At 40.7% G+C, this 22,587-nt stretch overlaps 1 protein-coding gene across 2 annotated transcripts in view; it reads right to left on the bottom strand.

The window, feature by feature from the left end:
• Positions 1 to 9,466: 9,466 nt before the first annotated feature.
• The window catches only part of zgc:77151 (uncharacterized protein LOC337153 homolog), a 51,277-nt gene continuing 38,156 nt past the window's right edge, over positions 9,467 to 22,587 (bottom strand). For both annotated transcript variants that reach the window (XM_047378929.1, XM_047378928.1), the window contains exons 6-12: positions 21,606 to 21,712; positions 19,484 to 19,631; positions 16,148 to 16,200; positions 15,836 to 15,933; positions 15,557 to 15,743; positions 13,389 to 13,595; positions 9,467 to 13,126 (exon numbers count right to left, since the gene is read on the bottom strand). In XM_047378929.1, the coding sequence (XP_047234885.1) occupies positions 11,975 to 13,126; positions 13,389 to 13,595; positions 15,557 to 15,743; positions 15,836 to 15,933; positions 16,148 to 16,200; positions 19,484 to 19,631; positions 21,606 to 21,712 (1,952 nt within the window). In that variant the 3' untranslated portion in view covers positions 9,467 to 11,974. The remainder of the gene's footprint in view (positions 13,127 to 13,388; positions 13,596 to 15,556; positions 15,744 to 15,835; positions 15,934 to 16,147; positions 16,201 to 19,483; positions 19,632 to 21,605; positions 21,713 to 22,587) is intronic.

Genomic DNA, 22,587 nt, shown 5'->3' with positions numbered 1-22,587 from the left:
CGGGCAGCAGCATCGACAATAGATGCGGAGAACATAGTCCACTCGGACTCTATGTCTCCAACATCCCCCGGGATCTGGTCAAAGCTCTCCCGGAGGTGGGAGTTGAATACATCCCTGGCCGAGGGCTCCGCCAGGTGTTCCCAGCAGAACCCTCACTATGCACTTGGGCCTGCCAAGTATGTCCGGCTTTCTCCTCCTCCAGCGGATCCAACTCACCACTAGGTTGTGATCAGTGGACAGCTCAGCTCCTCTCTTCACCCGAGTGTCCAAAACATGCAGCCGAAGGTCTGATGATACGACAACAAAGTCGATCATCGACCTCTTGCCTAGGGTGTCCTGGTGCCAAGTGCACTGATGGACACTTATGTTTGAACATGGTGTTCATTATGGACAATCCGTGACTAGCACAGACGTCCAATAACAAAACACCACTCAGATTCAGATCGGGGAGGCCTTGAGTTTGTGTTTTTGTTATTTTACCTGGTCTAGTCCTTTGTTTTCTGTCTCCCTGCACCCCAGGCACACACCTGTTCTGTGTTTTCCCCTGATTATCTGGTGTCATTGGTTCCCTCTACTGTCCAGTTTTGTATTTAAGCCCATTTGTTTCCTTTGTCGGCTGCACGGTGGCGCAGTTGGTAGCACTGTTGCCTTGCAGCAAGAAGGTCCTGGGTTCGATTTCCGGCCTGGGGTCTTTCTGCATGGAGTTTGCATGTTTTCCCCGTGCATGCGTGGGTTCTCACCGGGTACTCCAGCTTCCTCCCACAGTCCAAAAACATGCCTGTTAGGTTAATTGGTAACTCTAAATTGCCCTTAGGTGTATGAATGAGTGTGTGGTTGTATGTGTGTTGCCTTGTGATGGACTGGCGACCTGTCCAGGGTGTACCCTGCCTCTCGCCCATAGACTGCTGGAGATAGGCACCAGCTCCCCCGCGACCCACTATGGAATAAGCAGTAGAAAATGACTGACTGACTGACTGTTTCCTTTGTTCCCCGCTGGTTCCTTATGTGTTGTTTGTGTTTGTGTGCACGCATGGTACCCTGTCCGTGTCCAGCCATGAGCAATAAAGTGTCGTCTTACCTGCAAACTTCGAGCTTCAGGAATTCTTCCCCGCATATTGGTCCAATAGAAACCCACATAACGACAGGTTTGCTTTCACTCAAACAAAGCCATGCAGTTGTAACAGATTGTTTCGGGGGCAGTATTGCGCTGATTAAGAAGAAAAATGTCTGTCTCATCTGGGTTTCTGTAAGTACTTTGGTTTTCAAAGGTAGTTGTGCACCTGCATCTCTTCACTTATCCACAAAGTCCCAGGAGACATTTTTTAACCCTTTTGTTTTTGCACCCTTACTTTGTTTTTCCTTTACTACTTCTTCTACTCAAAAGCATTGTTTTATCCGGATAAAAGCAGGAAGAGAGGATTTATTAGATTAGTATTGGCACACGAATACAATGTTCCATTTGCCTCAAAAGACCAAGTTGTCACACCTAACTGTTGAAAAATCAGCAACTCAGTAACAAGGCTAACTATTAGCAACACAAAGACTTTATTTCTCAAAGTTAAAAAATAATTCATCACTAAATGTGCTGGTGCATGGCATTGTGGGAGTACATGTCTACTTTTACTTGTATCCTATTCTGAATCTATAAGGTTTAATTTGTTGATGGACCCACCATTGCCAGCAACAGCAACTTTAACTCTTCTGTTAAAATCCTCCTCAAGGTTCATGAGTGTGTTCATAGTTAGATGAGGAAAACAGAACTGGAGGCTCCGCTCTAATTTATCCCAAAGGTGTTCAAGAAGGTTGAGGTCAGGAGTCTGTGCAGACCAGACAAGTTTCTCCACACCAAACTTTATACCCCTGCAGCCATGAAAGTTATTGGAAAACCTGAATTCATTTATTTGGTGTTAGGACCCAATACTTTTAGCAATAGAGTGTATTAGTCATTGAGGGAGATGTACGAAATTTAAGCTATTGCTATATTCAATGGCAGCCATATTGGATTTTGAGGTGCAAGTTAGTGACTTGAAAGGCTGAAATTCTCACTTCAGGCGAGAGCACAGTTTATTTAAATGACTAAGAGACTAGAAAAATGGAAACAAATATTTATCTTAGTGTAATGTCCATTGTGGTTTATTTTATATTATTGCTACTTTAACACTATCATTGCCAATTTCTTTTTAACTTCTCCCTCTGTTCTGGAAAAACTCATCAGCAAAACGGGAACAATGATGATGTTTTTCTGCTACTCTTAAAATGATACTCATAAGACAGATGGTTTCACTTCCAAAGACATCCAGAGTTGTCCTCTGCAGCAGAGCGATATTGATGGATTTATTGATCAGCTTCTATCATGAGACGCCTCCCAGAGTGAGGAGGCAGAATGGTGGACAAGATGAAGGACAAAAAAAAGCTCACTTCTCCAGCTGCAGCCAGAATTTTAAACCTGTTAATGTGAAGCAGGTTTATCACTTTACGAAGTAAAAATACCACCTACATTTTTCCTGCCAAGTACAGATGTGGGCGTCAAGATACATGTGAAACCAGATTAGGGAGATAAAAACTCTGTGGGAGTGAAACAAAGCAGGGATTAACGTTGCATATCTCCATCTGACCTGTGGGCTTTAAAATGTTGCTCCTGTTGATTTTTTACAGAAATTTGAGGATTCAGATTATTTAAAAGGTAACCAGCAGTAACAAACAGACAGTTTCACTTGTATAATGATTAAGAAATGTTACTTTTTTTTTCAAACTACAATGTTGTTGCATGTATTTAAATTAAACAATTATGTAAAACATTGATTTTTTTGGACAACACCATATTTGTATCTTCTGAGAACATTTTTTTATTTGTATAGGTATTACATAGTTTTATAAATGCAATTCTAGGTTCAGGTTAAAATATAAAATAAATGCAATTTTTTGTTCTCTTAAGAAACGTTAACTGAAAAAGCAGTTGGCCTTTCACAGAGTCCATATCCAAGCATGAACAATGAAAGATTAGTGGAAGGTAAAAGTGTTGTAGAAAAAAGTACAAAAACAACAGGGATAACCACAGCCTTGAGAGGGTTGTGAAGCAAAGTTCAGAGTTTCAGAGATTCACAAGCAGCTGGTGTCAGAGGTAAAGGAGCAACCACACACAGATGTATCTAGGTAATGGGCTACAGCTGTAAAACATTCCTTGTCTTATGTCACTCGAAGCATCTTATCTGGACTGAGGAGAAAAAGAACTAGACTGTTGTGCAATGGTCCAACGTCCTCTTTTCAGTTAAATTCAACTTTGCATTTCATTTGGAAGTCAAGTTCCCAGAGTCTGCAGATAGAGTGGAGAGTCAGAGACTCCAAAGTGAATTTTCCAAAGTCAGTGATGATTTAGGGTGTCATTTCAAATTGTGGTGTTGGTCCGCTGGGTTTTCTAAAGTCCAGTCAACACACTCATCCACCAGGAACTCTTAGAGCACCTAATGCTTCCTTCTGCTGACAAGCTTTTTGGAGATGCCGATTTCATTTTTCAGCAGGACTTGGTACGGGCCCACACTGCCAAAGGTACCAAAAGCTGGTTCAATGACCATGGTGCTACTGAGCTTGATTGGTCAGCAGAATGACCTGACCTGAAGCTCATAGAGCAGGGGTGCCCAAGTCCAGCCTGCAGAGCTACTATCCGCCAGCGTTTAGCTGCATCCCTTCTCCAACAGACCCGAATTAAATTAATATCTCATTACCAGGCCTCTGCAGAGCTGAATGACTGAATGCTGATGAGGGAATTCAGCCTTTTGATTCAGGTGTAGTAGCAGCAATGCATCTAAAAGTTGCAAGATAGTTGCTCTACAGGACTGGAGTTGAGCATCCATGCAAAAGTATGAACAATTTATGGATTATATTTAAGGAGAAGATGAGAGGTACCAGAGCTGACAATGCAAATTAAAATGACGGGGGCTTCCTGAACTCCTCAGCTGTTATTTTACATGCTAATATCCAAATAATTGACAAAAGAAGACTCTCAAAAGATCACAGGAGGATGCTGTCATAAAATGTGGTTAAAAACTCAGTATGGGCTTACTTCCAGGAATCGGACTCTATGTTGTCAGGTTTGAAATATGCAGCTTTTAAGCCCCACCCTCCAAAATAAAAAGTCTGTGCAGCCTAAACATGACCTTTAACACGACGCTGGTAACAAGGCTCCTGCTGCAGGGTGAGGAATGCGTTCATTTCCTCGGTGTGAATGTTTACTCTCTGAAGGTTTTTCCAACACTGGCTTTATGAGTCCTGCAGGGAAGGAATGTGTTCAGTTCTTCCTGTGGTCTTACTGTGCTCACATCCCAAAAAATATCTATAACTTCTATCGTTTCATTAGGGGTCGGAAATACACAGAAAAGACGACTTAATAGAGCCTGAAGTTAATTAAAAAGAGCAACAAATAAATAGATAAATAAGGCTGGACTTTGTCTTTTAATAGAGGAAACAAAATAACTAAAGTGGTTCTTTTATGATAATAAAACCCAAAAAACACCCAAAAACAAACCAAATATTTAATCAAACATTTGTTTCCATCTATTGTGAATTTTAGGGAATCACACTTATAACTTTCTGCACATTTAAGAAACTAGAGCCACCAGAACAGTATGTCAAGTTATTCCTAAAATAAAAAGCGAATACTAAAATCAATGTTCATACTGTATGTTACACTTGTTTTGCAAAATTGGCTCATTACATTTTTCTTAATTTTTAAAAACCAAAACATTTTTTGTCACAGTAAAAAGAAACTTTTTTCCTAACAATTTTGAATATGTATGAGAAACGGTGTTAAAAATCTAAAGTTAGCCTTAATGTAAACCAACAAATGTAAATATGGTTTAGTTTTTTGGAGTTAATATATGACTTTCTAATCACTAAACATCTATACAGACATATTTCATAAATTAGAATGCGCGTTCCTATGAGGCTCGTTTGTCAGACTAAAAGTCCATTTATCTATTTTTTATACCAGCTTCTTCCTTACAGGCTCACGGGGGAGCTGGTGCCTATCTCCAGCGGTCTACAGGTGAGAGGTGGGGTAGACCCTGGACAGGTCGACAGTCCATCACAAGGCTACACAGACACACAGGAGAAACAACCATGCTCACCTTCATTCATACCTAAGGGCAATTCAGTGAGATCAATTAACCTAACAGTCCTGTTTTTGGAATGTAAATGGGGCCTGGAGTACCCGGAGAGAACCCACTTTTGCACGGGGAGAACATGCAAACTCCATGCAGAAAGACCCCCGGCTGAGAGTCATCCAGGACCTTCTTGCTGCAGGGCAACAGTGCTCCCAACTGTGCCACCGTGCAGCCCTGATTAAAAGAGCCTTTAAGCAGGTATGAAACATACTCATCATTAAGCCCTCATTTCTGTATTAAAATCAATTCTTTGGTCTGATGTCATATTCTGATCTTAAATGTTGTGTTTTTATTCACTGTAAGCTGAAAATCTGTATAAGTAACAGAAATAAAGGCTTGAAAACACCAGTCTGTAATTAATCCATGTGTTCACTTAGTGAACTGAGTTGATGTGAAACAAATACATTTTTAATAACATTCTAAAGATTGAATATGACTATAAATGTATCTATATACACCAATAAGAACTTGGGAAAAGTTAGGCTTGACAGCCAATAGGAAAAATGGATTCTACTATGTTCTTTAGACTCAGAGACCAAGAATGTAAACACATGCTCTTTTTAAATTAATCTACAGGCTGAACCTGCATCCAAATTCAACGTTTAAACCAAGTTATTCTGATGAACAGACAGATTTACATCTCAGGGTTGAAAATAAACCACTTAAGGCTCAAAATGTCTAAACTGGCCAATTAAGATTCATTTAAGAGCAGGCTGACACCTACTGACAGAGATTCAAACAAGATTTCTTTAGAGACTCGTCAGCTTATAAAAATATTTTCTACATTTTGGATGCCTTATGAAATAAGGTTTCCGTGGTGAAATCTATGGTGCATCAAGGTAATCTGAAGGGACGCAGTGAAACAGTTACATGTATGTGAAAAGGTCAGACACGTGTACTTGTATTCACTATACCTGCTTAAAAAAGTAGGCCTCTAACCTTCAAAGTGAAGCTCTACCATAAAATTATTAAATTGTGTAAAAAAAAAAAAAACATGAACTCAGCTCTTATTAACAGATTACTTTTAATATAAATATACAGTGTTAAAGTGGAATGGTTCCTGACACTGAAAGTCGTTTACCATTAAAACAGGAGGGGAAAAAAACTGAGCATGTGCTGCAAAAATCAGTAACGCCTTGGGGATCACCACCACTGCCTTCCTTCGGTAGAACTCAGTCCTGCAAAGTTTGCTGTGGAAAAGACACTTATTTTACAGATAATTTGTGCGTGATTTTAAGCAGGAAATAAAAGATTTTCCAATTGTTATAAGAGATCACAGACATTCATAAGTGAAACATCCAGTCAGTAAAGGTGCCACATGGAGCATTTTCCACCATCTGTATCTGGTTGATTTAATTTACAGCATAAAATTGACTTTTTGAGGCATTTGGGATATTTATTTAAGTCATCTATAGTTAAAAATGCAATTAGCTTTTTCCTGTTCAGTGCTGTTAACGGACCTGCTGCCCATTTTCAATATTAAAAAAGTGTTTTTATCAATTTAGATTTCAGTCACATTTCTTAATTTTAGTTTAAATTTAGATTTATTTCTGACAAACTGACTGGTTTCAGATTTATCGATGGTAAATTATAAAAGTAAAATTTTTCCACGTACATAAACAATTATATACTTGCATATAACAGCTTTATTAATGGGTTTATTGGGAAAAATGAAAGTTGAATAAGTTTCCAGTTAGTAATTATGTTTAGTCTTAAATAGGTTGATTTGGATTACAAAACCCTTTTAAAAGCAAAAAAGATCCAATCAAGACGTCGTTTCTGTTAGAGATTTTAGGGCAAACAACCAGGAATTAAGTGGAGAAAAAAAAAATAGTGATGCCTAATGGAAACTTATTTAAAAATGACACATTCTGGGAAAAAAAAAAAAAAGAGTAAAAATCAAGTAAAAAAGAAAAATCTAATTTTAATCAAGACAACACTCTTTAGCTCTACAGATTTGATCTTTTCACCTCAAGCATAACTTGATCTGAGAAACTTAACCAACTTGTAAGTTCAAAACTGTCCCAGGATTATTTTTCTTTTTGTTATCGACGATCTTCTTGCTTACCCAGAAACGCTTTTCAGGAACTAAAATAAATCGCAATAAATTCATCCATAAGAAGAAACAAAGTAAATATAATATACTAATTAGAGCATCATGATGCTGCTGAAAGTTAAATCTTTACACGAAACAGGCAGTTTTCAGGGCATTTAAAAAAAATAATGCTGCAGAACAGTCCAATTAATGCAACGATTCAAAGACGTAAAAATGTGACATGTAGCACCTTTATTTTGATCATATATCATCAAGAATGTCCAACCGACCACCTGGTGTCACTTTTGTTAGGTCCGGTTCAGTCCGACAGACGGAGCTGAGCGTCGTCCTTGTGTTGTGGGTCTTTCCACATCAGATCCTCGACATGTGAATCGGCGAAAACCCGCAAAGCTCATAAAGTTCAACAAAACTTGACTAAAATGGGACCCCTTGTCCAAGTCGATGGCGTGAAGGCTAATGAGCTAATTTAACTTTCATTCGCTTACAAACATCATCTCCAAATTTAAGTATCAGGCACTTATAAGTACTTTACATGAATGAGCAGTGCCGTCCAAGACTGATGCTGGAGTAGTGTGCAAAACACTGTAAGAAATCTGTAAAACATGCATAACAAAATGTAAACATTGTGAAACCGATCAGAAAAACAACAGCTAGACTAAAGCTTAAATATCCAAACAAAGAAAAATAAATGTTATACTAGTTTAAGAAGCTACAGAATGAAAATAATGAGTGGCATGTCCTCACTATTCAATACATCCTGAAAAAAGGAACAAAACTAAAGCAAATCATCAGGTGATTATAACTGGTCCAGTGGAGATGTGTTTTAACTGGTAGGAACCCAGTAAGAGTGATCAGACCCAGATGTACTTTAAAAGAACAAGTTTGCACATTTAAGTTCAGTTTTGAAAGCTGGGGTTCGTTAGAACAAGGATCAGCGTGAGTTTACAGGCAATAGATTCAAAAACAAAACTTTTGGAAAATTATGAATTTGTTTGGGAGACACATAAGGAGGATCTATATACAAAATGCACTATTAAAATCAACTGAATTTAGGTCCTTTGTCACCTAACAAGCCGATTGTTTTTGGAACAGCTTACAGCCTGAGCAAAGCAGAAGATTTTTAGACGTTTGGCGTTCTTAAAGAAAATTCAACTCAATAAAAGCGTTCATTGTTAACATGTTGGCTAAAAAGCAATCTGCTGTGAACCAATGTAAGAAGATCAGGCTATCAAAAAAGAAAAGAAAATTACAAGTAAAGGTAGAATCTTTGGTTCAGATACAATGAAAACCTTAGATCTCAGCATGCCTGGAATACCAAAATGATCACAGTTCTAGTAGCAGCAATGTAGCGATGACGTACAGAGAAGTAAAAAATAAAATACATTTAAAGATCTGAAGTGAACGAGAGTCTGCACAAAGCAGATTATGTGCCATGTTAAAGGCCAATCAAACAATGGCGAGCTAGCATTTTCTAACAGTCCATTATGAACTGGAGTATGTTCAGTTCAGCTCTAACCAAAGCCAGGAAGGTTTGGTGACCATGAACTGATCATAGCCTAAAACAAGCATTTCTGTTAGCGTACTTGGCTGACATACAATATGCTGTCAGCTGATGTAGGGTAATCTCATAGATGAAAAGGAAAATATAGCAAAATTTGTTTTTTTAAAAGAAACAAGAAACCCCCCCCCCCCCCCCCCCCCAAATTCTACAAACAATAAAACTCTAGCTGTTAGCAAGTGTAGCTAGCAAAGTTATCACTGTTCTATCAGGAAATAACCACAGCTCCATTCGTTAACTGAAATGTATATAGAATATTAAAATTAGGAAAGCCTGAAAAAGCAAGGTTGACCCAAACACTTAACTTTCAAACCTGAGGTGCTCTTAATCTAATTTGATCTGATCACAACCTAGCGAGAGCATTAGCACGTTAGCATGTTTAGCTAACCACTGTACGAATCTTTTCCAAATGCTGTAGGGTAACAACGGCAGTTTCTAACTGAACGCTTTCATGTAATACAAAACACAAAAAGCAGCTGAAAATGTGACAGATGTTGCTCCGAATGCTAATAACGAACTAGCATAATTTATCGTCAGCGCTGGTTAGCCCTAAAAGCAGCTTTGTGGAGGACCAATTTACACTACTTTGAGCACCATCAGCATATTTTTAGTTGCCTTGTTCTTCAAACTTAATTCCTTTAAAGCACTCTGGGAAGTTTAACGTGAGATTGTTGCTTTCAGAAAACACCTTACTAACAATAAATACAGGTTTACTGAAGTGATGAAGCAAAGCGAGACAGTAGTTACAGTAGTTACCCTGTTGTGAAACAATATTACTGCAATGAAGAAAATGTGACATTTGTAGCTATTAATGTTTTCAGTAATTTTTTTCTTTACAGTAAAGTAGGAAAACAGAAAAATGAATAAAGCAAAATTGTAAAAATACTATCAATAACAGAATTATAAAGGAGTCTGGTGGAGCACTTTGGTGCGTCTGCCCATATATGGAGTACACATTATTTTTCATGCAATCATTCACAAATATTTCTGCTCGACATTGAAACAACAGTCAAACAAATCTGACAAAAATAATCATTAATAAGCACATCTTTATGTTTTAAAATATTTCTTTAAAATATTTCCTCTGTGGACAAACCAATGTGAATTTTTGCACCCATTAAACTTTTTCTGACTTGCAAGGTGAAGACTTTTTGGGGCTTGAGCAAGCCAACAACAATATGGCCATGAGCTAGGCAACAAACATCTAACTAGGAAAAAAACAGCACCTATTAGGTTAAACAGTCAAATATAAACAAAGAGAAATTATGGCAGAAAGTAAAATATAACTGGCGTTAGAACGCAAAAGCAGTACAGTAGGTGTGCAAATCTGAACCAGCATATGTGGTGTAAAAGCGAACAGGAAAGACTGATTTAAAGAGATACCTTGATGTACGAGAACAAGAACGAAGCCAAAAGCGGCATCTTGGATGCACGTTTCAGTTTCTCATTTTTAACAAAACGCTTTATCTGACGAGCTGAGATCCCTGTAAATACAGGTGCATCTGAAGACGTTTAAAGTGAGATTTAATGTTGACAATCCAGTTCAAAAAGTGAAACTCCTAATATTATATAGATTCATTACAGAAAGTGGTTTATTTCAAGCATTTATTTCTGATGGTTTTGATGATTATGGTTATATTATGTTACGTTACCCACAACACGATCATGACTGCTGACGTCACAGTTGTCTAACTGACATCGATACCCTCCAAAAGAATTTGCAGGCAAGAAAAGGTCATTGCTACAGAACCTGTCTGTTCACAAAGTTTCATACCAAAGCATCTAAACGGAAAGCTTAGTGGAGGGAAAACTACAGCACTGAGAAGAGGGTAAAGGAAAGTCCAAGAGTTTGAGAGCGATTCACAAGGTATGGACTGCAGGTGGAATCAGAGCTACAAGAGGACAAGGGCTACAACCTAATAGCGGCACAGTGCTGATGGTTGGAGGCGGTGCTTCAAGCCACAGCTCCAGCTGTCAATGGAAGCACAACATCGTGCAGAGTAGAGTGAAATTGAGCAGAGCGGAGCTGTACAGTAACGGAACCATGACTGGAAAAGAAGCACATGGGGTACTGTCAAGACGACGTTAAGTGTGTATGCTGTCCCGTATATGGAAATACTTTTCAGAAGGTCCACATTTTAAATAATTTGTTTTTATATTGGTCAGATTTTCTCAGAAACAAAATTAATAAGAAATAAAAGCTTGAACATTATCACTGTGTGTAATTAACCTATAATTTACAGAGATGCAGCTGTTCAGCGGACGAATCCGAATACGATCAGATCCGAGGCGGAATTGCTCTCACTGAAGATTTGTGTGGAAACTTGTTGGTTTGACACCAGCCTCATCCTGAAAACCCGCTGAAGATCAAAGATGCTACACATGTCGTGATTCATTCTGAGCGTGCCAAGCATGTCAGGATGGTTTCCCGATCCATAAACGGGGGCAAAAAAAAAAGAAGAGGAAAAACCAAAGAACCTGAGGTAGTCTGACTGTTGAAGCTACATGTGGGGTCTAAGAATGTGAACAGAGATGAAGGTGAGAGCAAGCTGACATGAGGGTGAACCTGATTGGTGGATCTGTTGTTGAACGAAGACAACAGAAACATCAAGGTACCTCTCTGAGCGTGATGTAGGTGAAGCCAGAGATGACGCAGGTCACCGGCTGTTTAAGGCACGTTTGTGTACGTTTATTTCAGCTAACGAGCACGACTAAAATGCTTCACTTTAACTGAATACATTGTGAAGACAGCTTTTCATTTCGAGCCCTAGATTACATTTAAACACTTTATCAGAAAATAAGTCTCTCCCTACAGACGTAGAGAACAATTTAAAAATGGGACTAGCAGACGACTGTATACCGTGGATGCTGTTGGAGGAGTCATGATGCATAGCATCACCATACATGATATCTTATCTTATATAACTGTTGTGGATGCGCTTCAGTTTTTATCGGAACATCGAGAAGTTTATAGTGTTGCGGAGGGTTATGGCAGTGTTCAGAAAGAAATTTGCTCTCGTTTTGTTTGAACTGAAACTCATCTGTGATTGTCATGATTCTGTTTGATGACGTTCCTCCAAAGAAAACAGAAAGATAGCGAGCCAACATCCCTGCCTCCTGTGGCAAACACGGAACCTGATGATGAAGAGAAGTCTCCATACTCATACATAGGCGATGGGATCCTGAACAATGGGAATAACTTTAAAAACAGTGTGTGTCCATGTTGGATGGTCCTGCTCCTTTCAGCTCAGCAGGACCGGGGCTAGAATGCAGGGTTGGATCTCGCTCCGTTTGCTCCTTTCCAACTGGCTCCTCCAGCGTTACCTCCGTCCTCACGCCTGCCTCTCCGACCTCAGTCCTTTTGGTTTCAGCTGGAGGAGGAATTTTCACAAACTTTGTGCCGTTCAGATCTTCCTCCAGTTTCACCTGGAAGGGCGGCAGTCCAAGCAGGAAGGCCCGGATCCTGCTGGGGGAGCTCAGGTCCGCAGGCTCCTCCTGGCTCCTCACCTCCATGTTCTGTACACCAGAGGTTGTTCCGGAGCTGGAGCGGCCCCCGAGGCTGAAATCCTGGGCTTCCTGGAAGCTGGTCCGGTATCTCTTGGATGACGATGGATCTGCGTTTCCGTTGACGGTCTGCAGACTCTGCTCTGGTCCTTCAGTGTTGGTTCTTTTGGGTGGTAAGCGTTTGCTGAGGTTCAGGGGCAGCGCCTGCTCGGGGGGAGGGGTGATGGGGGAGCAGGGGGGCTTGGTGCTCAGGTCCTGGGACAGGGCCTCCGAGAGGCGGCGGGTGAAGGTCTGCAGCTGAGACGAATCCAGATGACGAGTCCTCATCAGCTGACACACTTGAACGCTGCAGTCTAGGTTCAGAGGCAGGACACGGAGCGGCGGCAGGGGGGGACGACCCCTGGTGGCTCCTCTCTGGCCCCCCTCGTCCAGGGTACAGCCAGAGCAGTGGTTGTGGTGCTGGTGGAGCGGGTGGGGCTGAGTTTGCGACTGCTCTGCGCTGGGATGAGGGGTGTCCGGGGTCCCTCCTTTTGACTGGAGGGTGAAGATGCTCGGATGGAGCTGCGATGGGTCCTGAGGGGTCAGGGCTGGGCTGTCGGGACCTCTCTGAAGGCTGATGCGGCCCCTGAAGACATCCAGAGGACACACACCTTTGATGGGACTGAAACCACTCAAGGAGCCTCCAACAAAGTGAGGCAGAGCAGAGAGGAGCACACCAGAGGAAGGAGCTGCACAGTCTCCTCGGTCTGACTTCAGCTCTGGTGATTTGAAGGGGAGGAAGGAAGGAGACATGGGGGAGAGGTCTGGGGTGAGGGGCATGCTGAGTGGGAGGATGGCCGGCTGGATGGGCTGTATGGAGGAAGGAAGAACATATAGATTAAAACATAAAACTGATCTGTTGAAAGTTTTTAAGGAGCCAGACTGTTGTGATCTTTCAAAGCTGTCTTGATCAGGAAGTCAGTCATAAAGCACCAAAGTTGAAACAAAAAAAAACATGTAAAAGGTCTTCAGAAAGCCTGGACAACTGTTCATCCAGACCATTTTAAAAGGTCATAACGTCTGGCTTCTTTCAATGAAAAACAAATGAGTGCAGTAAGATCACACTGTGTACCCTGTGCATGCTGCTGAGTGTCGGTCCTCCTCTGCCTTTAGGTGGCAGCAGAGGATTCTGCTGCTTCAACTCTACTGCCGCTGGTTTGGTTTTTGCCTGCTGCTGAGCCAGCAGTTTGGCTTGAGCGATTAGGGTGGATTTGTTTCGGGTTCCCGGCGGTCGGCCTCTGCCTCGTTTCACCACCACAGTGCCGTTAGGACTCACAATCTGTTCAAAGCCAAGAGAAGAAATAAATCGGTTCTCAGCAGTGGTTTTAATTTTGGTTGTTTCTGCAGATAAGGGTGCTAAAATTATTACTATCTAAGAAAAGGGGTGTGAATAGATTATTAGGAAATGAGGTGCATATATTCAGAGCAGTTCTTCAAAGCTGATTCTGAAAAATTATGATTGGTGGAAGTGGGTGTGGCTTATGGCCAAAAACTATGTAGAATATTTGAATTTAAAAAAATCCCCAAAATTCAGTTTGTCCTTTTTAGACTGTTTTAGACCAAATACCTTCAGGTAGAGGAAAAAAATAATAACTTATTGTCTACTTCAAAGTCTGTCGCTCTAATTTAAACAAGAAAGAAACAAAAAAAGCAATAAATCTCACGACTGTACATCTTTAATGTAGCAACATTAAGATTTCTTTTTTGTTCAGTAAAACTAAATTTAAAGGAAGCTATATGCCGTTTAATTAAACATTTTTAGAATGCACAATCTTCAACTGAGATTCATTAAAAGAAAAAAGCTTCTACTGAACAAAAAGTATAAATCTGGGAATATTTTCAGAAATTTCTGACAAACTTGTTGAAGAACTTTGGGTCAATACTTAAAATCAGTCGTCAGTGGAGAGCAGTAGATTGACATTTTATTCATATTTACTGTATTGAGGCTTTTTACAAAGCTCAGTGAAAGTTGTTTGGCAGAGGAATCTATAAACAAACAAATACTGACATAAGGTATGGGCTGGTTACAGGATCAATTATTTTAAAGAGCCTGAGTTACCAGTCTTTTCGCCTGCTGCAGAGCATCAAATAGTGCAGCACTCCCCCTCTTGCTGCTGCACACTGCTTTCCAGCTGGCTGGAATAAGACCAATTCAACTGTTTAATATATTTCCTGTCCAGAAAAACAAATAGTCACGGTGCGGAACCCATCACTTTTACTGAGGCAACGGTTTTGAGCGACATTTCTGGTCTCTGGACCCCATCGCCACTTCTTATTCCTGCAGTTTCGGTTGTTGTACTAGTTTTTAGTTGGGAAACTGAGCTGTCCACAATGGGATGTTCCTGCCCTGCATGTTTTAGGTGTTTCTTTGCTGCTGCACACTTGACATGAGTGATAAACAAGCTTCTGCAACACTGCAAGGCATGCTGGGGAGATAATTTAAATCATTTGTGCTGGATCAGAGACATCGAAAACATAAAGGCCAGTGGGCCCTAAGAACCAGGATTGGGGACCACCTATTTAGAGACAAGTTAAGCTAATATGTACTTGGATTGTGGGATGAAGTCAGAGAACCTGGATACGAAGGACTTTCTTGTTGCAAGGCAACAATGCTGACAACTGCACCACCTCACAGGCCGTTTTCAATATGCTACACATTTTTATTCCACACTTAAGTTTGATTAGTGTGAAAACTGTGGTGGTTTTTTCCTCAATGTCATCATACTGGGAGAATCTAATCTAAGCCTAACTGGTTTACTCACTTGGAGAGATTTATGCTACTGGACGTTGAATCAATCAAAGCTGGCTGTGGTAAAGAATATTTTTGTTTCTGCAGAACACGTTGATCTAAAATTCTGGATGATCACTGCAGAAGTTTGTATCCAGGATGAAAACATCTGATTTAATAGTTAAAAGTATGGACTGGTTGTAAAGACCGTCTTGTGCTCGTGTCCTTTATTCATAAAAAATAAATCAAGGACAGTCATGCAAACAGTTTGCATCAGAACCTTATTTTAACTGCAGCAGAAGATGGTGTCCCACCCAGAGAACTGTTTGGGGTTTGTGAATTAGAAACTCTGCCTTATTATACTCCACTATATTCACACGGATAGTCGATCTGGACCTTTACCTGCTGCTGCTGCATAGCTCTTTGTTGAGCTTTTGAAAAGTCCAGAAACCGAATAAGAACAGCAGCAGAACCTGAGGTTCAGTGAAATGATTCTTCAGTGTGTGACTCACAGTAGAAGGAACAGCTGAAGGCGAAGGAGCAACAGCCTTCTTCTCCTTGGGTTTAGGTCCGGGTTTCCTGCCTCTGGGAAGAGGTTTCCGCCCTCGTATCCCTCTGGGTCTGGACGGTAGGGGGACGTCAGGGATTTTAAAATCTGCTCCTCCTGCTCTGAGGTGCTCTTCATATGGAAGCATCAGCCTGAATCACACAAACATTTACAGGTTTACTGCACGTGTTTCCACGTTTGGATCCTGAATGGCGTGATGAAGATGGTGTGCATTTCTCCAAACCTCTCGTAGTGTCTCCTGGTGCAGGTGGCGGCGCTGGTGCTGCCTGGACATCCACCAAGCTCGTTGTAAACCACCTTCCACAGGCGGTCTGAGGTCACCTGACACAAACACACAGAACAATGAGCTACCTGCCTTAAAGTGATTAGAGATATCTGTTGATCGTCAACTTCTGTCTGATTTCCAGACCTCTCTGTAATCTTTTGAACAGGTCTGATTCAGTTCTTTGGACTTTCTGAAGGTCTGTCAGAGTTCCATTGTTGCATCTTGGCTGTTTTTTCAATAAAATCTAAATAAAAGATAACTCAAGCTCACCTTTTTATAGCCACCCAGCCGTTTGACCACTGAGTACATGAGGAACAGGTCGACTGCAGGCAGAAACACAACAGATAAAAATGCGTACCAGGTGGTCGGTTCGGTTTTATAAGTTCACTGTTGAAGTAAAACTGTTTCCACAGAGTTGCTACTGAGTCCACTGTTGTAAAAACTGTAGTTTTTTAAGTTATGAGGTCATCATGAAGCAGAACAATGTCATGTTTCCAGATCAAATTTCTGCATACTGGTTCAGGTTCCCAGTTATTCACTGCGGGTCAGATATAAGGTTTTTATTTAAATTGTAAAGGAATGAGAAATCCAGCCTGTGAAGATTTTTAATTTAACAGATGACAAAAACTCCAGGGATAAACCAATCAGAAAGACAATAATTTACAAAGAGACAAAGGAAGAGAAGAAAAAGGTGATTAAAAATTTTAATAAATATGTTTTATTATAATAACACATCAAAACAAAACAGAAAAAAGGGAAATTTGAAGGAATAAAAAAGAAATGAAAAATAAATGGGCTACTGTTAGGCTATTTACCCGGAAAGAAAGAACTGATCAAACTACATCTCCCAGCATTCATTGTTTTTCCGGGATTCCACTGACTTCACCGATGTTATATAAGCAAACCTCAACCGCAGTTCAAGGCTCTTCCCTGTGTTTTTTTCCATGAATAGGGAGCATTTTGTTCACGAATGGACGACTGGAAGTTCCTGGTCGGGTGAAGGACATACATGCACGAAGAATCTAAAAAGAAAGCTTTAAGATCACCGCCTGTGTACATGGTAGATCTCCCCCGTTACGGCAGGCGCTGGGACCCAATGCCTGCGGTCCCAGCCTGTAGAATCTGAGCCCAGATTCCCCAGAAAAGACGAGGGTAACTTTATTAATAATTCTATTAATAATTGTTAATTTTTAATTACAATTAACACTAGTTCTGAATAGCCAAACAATCGTCAGTTCACAAACAAAAGAAAGGAAATGAAAGTGGAAATAAATAGCAAAAATAAAGCCAATTAGTTTCAGACCCAGTTTGACTTTTTTAATTCATACCAATAAACTTCATAGCTAAACTTTCTACTATATGGAAACTGAACTGAACTACTTGAACCAATGCATAGTTTATCTTGTATGGTAGTTATATATTATCATGCATATAAATAAATCGCTAAGAACACAGATTGTTGGCAATTCATTTGCACATTATTATGCAAGCACATTATTTCACTTTGTCTCCATTTATGGTGGTTCTGATTCCTGTCTGAACGGGTCAAGTACTATTAAATATGACTCATGACCCTTCATGAAAGCAAGCTAAATATTACTTGGAGAGGTTATATTTCCCATACAGTAGACTATAAGCAGATTATAGGGAATCGATTTAAATCCTAAGTTGTCAAAGCAGCTACAAAACATCCAGTGCCTGACAGATTCTTTTGTAAAGACGAATAAAATAAAAAAAAAGAGTGACATGGCAAAGAGACAAAACGACCAGAACCTGGGAAGAACATTTACTGACAAAAAAAGGTAAAAGAAAAGTAACATTTACAAACTAAAACTAAAAAAGATCAGAAAACATGAAAGGAAAATGAGAAATAAAAAGGACAGTTTTACAAAAAAAGAAAATATCTGAAAAAGTATTAAAAGAGAGAAAATACTAAATAAAATATTTCAGAGAAAGAAAAGGAGATTTAAGCCCTAGATCCTTCTGCTTCTACATGTTTGCCTTCAACCATATCAGAAGACGCTGATACTTCCTTTGCTTCCCCCGTCCACCTGTGTGTCTCAAGAAGTCAGGTGAAGAGACAACTGGAGAGACTGAATAGGAATAAGGCTGCAGGTCCGGATCATGTCAGCCCTAGAGTTCTGAAGGCCTGTGCAGAGCAGCTCTGTGGGATTCTGCAGCACCTCATCAACCTTAGCCTGGCCCAGAAAAAGGTTCCGGTGTTGTGGAAGACCTCCTGTCTTGTTCCGGTACCAAAGAAAACTCACCCATCAGTCCTCAATGACTATAGACCTGTTGCCCTGACATCTCACATCATGAAGGTCCTAGAGAGACTCCTGTTGGCCCACCTGAGTAAGCAAACAGTAAACCATCAGGACCTCCTTCAGTTTGCTTATCGCTGTGGAGTTAGAGTTGAAGATGCCATCATACACCTGCTTCAACAATCCCACTGTCATCTGGACAAAGCCAGCAGCACTGTGAGGATCATGTTCTTTGATTTCTCCAGTGCATTTAACACAATCCAACCTGATTTGCTTTGTCAGAAACTCCAGAAGACTCACGTGGAGGCCTCAACAATCTCCTGGATCAAAGACTACCTGACAAACAGACCAGAGTTTGTGAGACTGAAGGGTTGTGAGTCTAACCAGGTAGTCAGCAGCACAGGAGCACCACAGGGGACTGTACTCTCACCATTCCTTTTCACTCTGTACACCTCAGACCTCCAGTACAAGACAGACTCCTGTCATCTGCAGAAATACTCGGATGATTCTGCAGTCGTGGGGTGGATCAGAGATGGACAAGAAGCTGAGTACAGGAAGGTGGTGGACCTCTTTGTGGCATGGTGTGGAAACAATCATCTCATTTTGAATGTGACTAAAACAAAGGAGATGATTGTAGATTTTAAGAGAAACAGGAATAAGTCAAAAACTATTTCCATCATGGGAGAAGAAGTGGAGGTGGTGGAGGAGTATAAATACCTCGGTGTTCACCTGGACAACAGACTAGAGTGGAGATGCAACTGTGAAGCCATCTACAAGAAGGAACAGAGCAAACTGTACTTCTTGAGGAAGCTTAGGTCCTTTGGTGTTTGCAGCAAGATGCTGCAGATCTTCTATAAGTCTGTTGTGGAAAGTGTGATCTCTTCTACCATCATCTGCTGGGGAAGCAGCATCAGAGCCAGGGACTTAAAAAAGCTCAACAAGCTGATAAAAAAGGCTGGCTCTGTTCTGGGGACTCCTCTGGAACCTCTGGAGATCATTGTGGAAAGAAGGATTCTTCATAAAATGAAGAACATTATGGAGAACCCTGAGCATCCTCTTCATGAGTCTGTCCTACAACAACAGAGTGTCTTCAGTCAGAGGCTTCTTCAGATCTGCTGTAAGACGGAGCGCTACAGGAGATCCTTCCTGCCCACAGCCATCAGCATCTACAACGGCTCTTTGAGGAAACCTTCATAATATGAGCTAAAACAACATTTAATTTCCCTTTGAATTAATAAAGTATTTTTGAATTGAAAATATGTATTTTTTAAAGAAGGCAGATAGTTGCAGAGTGAAGGAAACATGAACAATAAACCAGAGAGCAGAAGGAGAAGAGAGGACTCACTCTTCTTGAAGCCCAGGTTGGGAACTTTGTGGATTGGTGAGCCTTGACGCACCATGAAGGAAAAGAGCTGATCCAGGAACAGCTGCTCCTCTGGGTGGGGGAGCCAGCTGCCCTCACAGCCAACCTCCACGCTGCCCATCACATTCTCCTGCAGGAGGAAGAGGAGGAAGAGCTGGAGTGAGACGACGTGGCAGTGTTTGAATCTGCTCCAGTTATTTATTTTTTTTAGAACTTTAAGTTGAAACGCAGTTTTCTGAATAGATTCTTTTAAAGCCCTGCTTTGTTAAATCTTCCTGGATAAATGTCCTTAAGTTTAGTTTCAGTGCAAATGTTCTCTTTATTCAGACTGTAGAAGTGTCTGTATCATGTGACTGAAAATGTTTCACCAACATTTTTACATCCTCTCTGACAGGGACATGCATAGATAGACGCTAGGTGGTGCTAGAGCACCTGCCCTTTTAACCTTTGGAGAAAAAAGTGCCCTCCTGAAATCTTTTATTTTTTTACAGTGTATAGTGTGGGGCCCAAGGTAACATTTCTGAATTTAAAGGCCTATAATACCAGTGCCCCACGTTTTGAAATCCCCGCCGCCCTTCGCCAACACACATCCATGTCCCGCCTCGTGTGTCTCTCAACGGAGACGGGCTGCGAGCAGAGCGGAGAGTTGGACCTGCGCTGGTCCAGCTTACTTCTCCTCCCCTCCGCCGTCAGATAGAGCCCTGCCCTGCCGACAGGCCGGCTAACCGTCCAGGAAACAAACAAAACGAATATACTTGCTTCCTAAACTTCAGATGAAAAAGTTAAAACTTCACCTGCCACCATTTTATCTAAACAGAACAGGCCAATCAACAGCCTACCTTTACCCGCTATGTCTTCTATGGCCGCCACCAGGCGCCAGGTGAATGTCTACGATTTAACTCTTAGATTAAATTAGAAGAAACAAATAAATTCAAATCTATCTCATAGATGTCGGTATTACATTTGCTATTATGGTTCATGATGTCTTCTGTTTGACTCATGTTTTATTTTTTTATTGCAAACATGGCCAAATGAGCTGGTTAACATTACAATTCATACACTACTAAAATACCTTTAATAAAGTTCAGTAAACGTGGGGCATGTAGGCTAAGTTGTATTTTCTACTTCTGTAAAAATGATGATGTGATCAGAATATTTTATTTTCTAAATAGAAGACATCTTATCAGTTCTCGATGTGTAATCTCATTAATTTTTATTCTCTAAGAATAATTTCTGTCATATATCACACTGGCTACATGCAGAAGTATAGATGAATCTTCTTATGCTCTAATGTTGGTTTCATTTTGACTATAAAGATTTTATAACTCATTTTCTGGGTATAGTTGATTTATGCTGTAGAAAGGTCACTGGCTACTGAAGATAACTCATTTAGTGAGACCTACCTGGTAAATTTGGCAGTGTAACCTGCTTTGCTACAGCATAAGGTTATTTGATGCAGAAGACATTTTGTGATAAAAGTACAGAATGATATAGTCAAGACAAACAGATTGTGAATCAGTAATCTAACTTTAAATCAGTCTATGATAATTTTGTTGCCTTATTAATCTTAAGAATTTTGTCAAATGTATTCTTGTTTTGAGGTTTTTTTCCTGGGTGGTCATTTTCCTTCAACCCACAAGACAGTTTGTTTTGGGGGTGCTTAGTAATACATATAAATTATGTTCATGCTGTGCCTGTAATAAATCTCACACTACAAAGGCAACCGACAGCTCCATGTGCCGCACAAGGTGCCCTTTTTTCCCCCTTGAGCACCTGCACCCCAAAATGTCTGTGCACGCCACTGCTCTCTGATACGTTCCTGCAGCCCTGTTAACACTGTGATCCATGAGGACAGCAAGGTTCATATGAGTTGATCTGCTTTGACTTCTGTTTCCTGTGTTTTTTAAATCATTGTATTCCTGCTTTAATTTCCCATTAATTCCTGTGCCTTAATCTGAGTTTAAAAGAGAAGAACAAGCAAAAGCTGTTTGAATCCTTCTGAGTTTGACTCATTGAAGGCTTCAGGCTCAGACAGTGCTTTCTCACAGCAGGCCCCCTTCCAGAACAAAAACACATTGTTTCACTTCTCCAAGCACACACTGACCTTCATCCTTTCAATCCAGGACTCTGGTTGGCCGGATGTCGGAGAGTCTTTGCTGTCGCGGCCTTTCCTCTTACGAGGTCGTCCTCGGAGACTCAGAGATGGACACCCTGCAGAACAGGGAAATATTTCAAAAAATATGCATATGTTATTTACTGAAAACATGCTGTTGCTCGGGGGTTCTCCTATCCACCAGTTTCTAAAACTAAACATTAATTACAAAGTCCAGCAGGGGGCAGCATTTCATAAGCAAATGTTGAGTTGTAAGGAAGGGGGGAAGGAACAGACATTTTTGGGTCTCACGCCCTGTCCCAATACTCACACTACACCCTACGTCCCTCTATGAAGTCTGTACTTTGTACAAGTGCATGTAGGGGTTGAAGTGCGCAGGTTACAAGCGTGCAAAATTGGAGAATTGGGACAGTAGAGGTTACGTCATCGACTTGCACCTCTGCACCGTAACTGCAACATCAAAAAGGGCGGGAACCAGCGCTGTTTTCAGTCTTGCTGCTAAAAAACTATTTAAAACTGCAACAAGCAAATGTTTTGAGGAGAATAAAGTGCAGGAAGCGAAGGAGGTTTATACACCAGACTCTCGCCGCGCCAGTGTTTGTTTGAAAGGTAACTTCAGTGTTATGACCTAATGACTGACCAGACTCACTCTGAACCCACTGGTTTCTTACAATGTTGAGCCTGGAAAACCAGCAGGCTTGCTGTCTAAAGTTTATGCAGTTCTTATTATTCTGATTTGATGGTTGATAACGTTGATGGTTGTGATTGGTTTTTCCTCAGAACGTCATGTGCAGCAGTGAATTGTGGGTAATATACTATGTATAATATAATTGTAATCACTTCATAATTATAATATAATTGTGGGTAAGTGTAGACTGAGGCCACAAAGGGGGCGGGGCTAAGGACCATTCTGGAGAATTGCGACACTCTACACAATCGAACCCATCAACGGGAACGCGCCATTCAGGGACAC

Source organism: Girardinichthys multiradiatus, chromosome 11, assembly GCF_021462225.1.
Source record: "Girardinichthys multiradiatus isolate DD_20200921_A chromosome 11, DD_fGirMul_XY1, whole genome shotgun sequence".
NCBI classification, from domain to species: Eukaryota; Metazoa; Chordata; class Actinopteri; order Cyprinodontiformes; family Goodeidae; genus Girardinichthys; species Girardinichthys multiradiatus.
This window is presented reverse-complemented; position numbering and strand designations above follow the sequence as displayed.